This window comes from Populus euphratica, unplaced genomic scaffold (genome assembly GCF_000495115.2).
Source record: "Populus euphratica unplaced genomic scaffold, PopEup_1.0 scaffold2941.1, whole genome shotgun sequence".
Taxonomy (NCBI): Eukaryota; Viridiplantae; Streptophyta; class Magnoliopsida; order Malpighiales; family Salicaceae; genus Populus; species Populus euphratica.
Window position 1 is genome coordinate 1,581 of NW_011502715.1, and position 3,821 is coordinate 5,401.

Genomic DNA, 3,821 nt, shown 5'->3' on the forward strand with positions numbered 1-3,821 from the left:
AAATTAACTTGATATTAACTTAGTTAACCTGATTATCAAGAATAAACTGATTGAATAAATTTTTTAAAAAATAAATCAAAGTTTTTTTATTTTAAAAAATAATTTGATAATGGATCAGGCCCAACTACGGGTTTAACGACTATTTTACCAAGAGCCATTCCCATTTTCTCCAAATCCTCTTCCTCTGTTATTGGAAGGAAGAATAGGTCTTTTGCCCATTATTATTATTATTATTATTATTATTATTAAAAAAAGGAACTTCAAGGAAAAAAGAAAAGAAAAAGAAATGCAGATAAGGAATATTCAAAGCCCTGACAGCCACCATGACCCGGTAAATATGGAACCAAAATTCTAGATTCAACCGTTTTCTTCTTCACATGGCAAACCAATTGTAAAACAACCTACATTGACTTCTTTCTTTATAAACCCAAGAAGAAGTCTTTCAAGAAAAAGCACCAAAATTCATTCTAGCAGAACTTAATATCAAAATGGAAGAAATGGGTTCAGAGAGGAGGAGGTTGGTGGTGATTGGAGGAGGTATTGCTGGTTCCTTGCTTGCCAAATCTCTCCAATTTCATGCTGATGTCACCTTAATTGATCCGTATGTGCTCTGTTCCTTTTCTTTTATGCCCCTTTATCATTTAATTATGTTTTTTCTTTTCTATTGCTAAATATTTATGAACTTTGTTTGTGAGTTATAATTTTTTTAATGTTGTATGTTTAAATGGGAAGATGTTAGTAAAATTTGGGACAATCCCATGTTTGTTTTATTGCTGGCGAAATGAAAATTTCAAAGAATGATGTTTAGTGTTGTGTTGGGTCAATCCTAGCTTATTAGCAGTAGCAAACTCTCATGAACTACAAGAATACTTTTTTGGGCTGCTGTTGGTTCAAAAAACTAGAATAACTGCCTGTCCTAATTCCTAACTGGAAATAAATTTCGAATCAGGAAGGAGTATTTAGAGATCACATGGGCAAACTTGAGAACAATGGTGGAGCCGTCATTTGGGGAGAGATCAGTGATCAATCACAGAGATTACTACACGAATGGCCGTATTGTTACATCGACTGCAATTGGCATTACTGAAACGGAAGTATTGACAGCAGATGACTTTTCCATTCCCTATGACTATCTTGTCATTGCCACGGGCCACAGGGATCCTGTCCCGAAAACTAGGATGGAAAGACTTAAGGAATACCAAACAGGTAAAACCGAACGTTAATTTGTGCTTTATCGAACCCCCCCTGAAACACACACAGTTTCATTCTTAAATTCCGTGGACTGCTACTCGGAAAAGTGTGGTTGCGAAACCATATTTTTTATCATGGTGCTGCTAGTCAGAAGTTTGACTACAAAAGTTTCCTAAGGCAAAGTTTGGAAAATGGAGGTTTGGTTATAGCTATTATAATGCATATTCCAAACAAAACTTCATTTTCGCACTAGGGCTGCTGCTGCAACTCCATGTCGAGCAACATCTGGTCTAAGTTTCTTCTTCTAAAGATACTGGTTTTGAATGAGTCCTGCTGAGTCAATTATGTTTATGTTTTCTAATTTATTTAGCCGACCTGCGTTTTGTAATTTAATTCCGTTGCATTTTATTTTAAAGAAAAAGGGGAAAGAAAGGAAAAGAAATTCACAGCCACATAAAAAGAACACGTTATGATTTTGGCACAAGTGTTATTTCATCTATTTGATCTAAATCCTTCATGGATTATTTAAAACAAAATGGGAGCATATTGTCCCTGAAAAATGTTTCAGCTGCATTTTTCTGTTTGTTTATTTTTTCATTTTGTTTACACTTGCAGAAAATGAAAAGATTAAGTCTGCTCAGTCTGTTTTGATTGTTGGAGGGGGTCCTACTGGTGTTGAGCTTGCTGCAGAGATTTCTGTTGATTTCCCAGAAAAACATGTTACCCTGGTGCATAGTGGCTCAAGGTTGCTGGAATTTATTGGCCCAAAAGCTTCTGACAAGACACTGCAATGGTTGACATCGAAGAGAGTTGATGTGAAATTGGAGCAGAGAGTTGATTTGAACTCTGTTACAGATAGTAATGGTAGCAAAATATATCACACCACAGCTGGAGAAAGTATCAGAGCAGATTGCCATTTCCTATGCACTGGGAAACCACTGGGTTCAGGATGGCTCGAGGGCACTATTTTGAAGAGTAACTTGGATGGTCGGGGAAGGTTGATGGTTGATGAGTATTTGAGGGTCAAAGGTCGAAAAAATATATTCGCAATTGGAGATATTACTAATGTTCCAGTAAGTCTAACCCCATCTGTAATACTTGCTTTTGGGTTGTTTTTAATTGCTAGGATGCTTTTATTTATCATAAATTATATGACAAATATCTGGAGGCTTGAGTTAATGGGCCCACGGGAAACCTAAGAAAAAATTAACTAAATTGAATCAGTCAAGAAAAAGTCCATTTTAGTATAAAATTTCTTTCACCATTAATTTGAGAAATTTCCTTATTGTTGTCCACTGGTAACTAACCTTGACCGATGGAGTTCAGAAGAACCTAACTGTAACTTGTGTGTTTTTAAAATTGTTTTCAGTAATAAAAATGAGTTTAATGGATGATGAAACCAGTGGATAATATTTGAGGCAGGGACATTACTCTTCTACTCCTTTTGTTTAATCTGGAAATGATGTGATTTTTTGGCTGAAGGAGGATTCAAAAGCTTGCTTTTATAGTGACCAAAATCATAGTCCACTTTAGCTAGGCTGCTTTATGCGCATAGCTGAATGAGAAAATGGCCAGTATATCATATATGACATCAAGGTATTCTGTATGGTGATAGTGAATTAGGTAATTGTTGAAGTAAAGAAGACTGAAGACTATAGTTCATGTAATTCTAAAGAAGGAAAGGCATCTCAGTTTTATATGTTGAGAATGCTTGCAATAATAGGGTATGGTCTTTTGCATCTATGGTACTTGATAACCAAACCAATGATCATTTTTATGAAATGTTATCTAACAGGAAATCAAACAAGGGTACTTGGCGCAAAAACATGCTTTGGTGGCAGCTGCGAATCTGAAGCTATTGATGTCTGGAGGCAAAGAACGAAAGATGTCCTCTTATAAACCAGGTTCAACTACGGCAATTGTTTCCCTGGGCAGAAGGGAAGCTGTAGCACAATTTCCATACACAACCCTCATTGGCATTGTTCCTGGTATGATCAAATCCAGAGACTTGTTTGTGGGGAAAACAAGGAAGCAAAGGGGTCTACAACCTCATTAATTTATACGCTTCATGAGTTAAAATGAAACACATACGGATTGTATCTAATCCTAAAGTGAGCTGAGTTACAATTCACAGCAAGTATAGAGTTTATTGATGTTATAGGTTGTGTGTAAAGCGCTTTTTTTTTTTATTTAATGGGATTGAGTTGAATTTTGTAATTTTTTGTACATTCGGATTATTAAAGTTAAACCTATGTTTCTTATGTCATGCAGACGATACCAAGTCAATTTTTTAATTTTCAACCTCCATTTGATGCAATCTATCCTTGGATAAGATATGATCAAATACATCATTTATTTAATTGGTCTTAAGGCTAGGTCTAGTCCTTGGAAATGGAAGATCGATTTACCAAATGCATATATCTCTCTTGTGTGTGAGTGGTCAAGAGAGCCAGGTGGGTTCCTGACAAAGTAATATAGTCTCTGTAGATTTACCAAATGTATATATCTCTCTGTGTGTGAGTGGTCAAGAGAGCCAGGTGGGTTCCTGACAAAGTAATATAGTCTCTGTAAGACTTACACAGGACCTGATAGTATAAATATGCACAATAGTATCTCAAGGTTTTTATTGA

General features: G+C 35.7%; 1 protein-coding gene across 1 annotated transcript; it reads left to right on the forward strand.

The window, feature by feature from the left end:
• Positions 1 to 253: 253 nt before the first annotated feature.
• Positions 254 to 3,477, forward strand: LOC105119407 (apoptosis-inducing factor 2-like). The gene is made up of 4 exons (XM_011017545.1): positions 254 to 601; positions 950 to 1,206; positions 1,807 to 2,264; positions 2,987 to 3,477. Exons 1-4 carry the CDS (start codon positions 489 to 491, stop codon positions 3,245 to 3,247), a joined length of 1,089 nt encoding a protein of 362 aa, XP_011015847.1. The 5' UTR covers positions 254 to 488; the 3' UTR covers positions 3,248 to 3,477.
• The last annotated feature ends 344 nt before the right edge of the window (positions 3,478 to 3,821 follow it).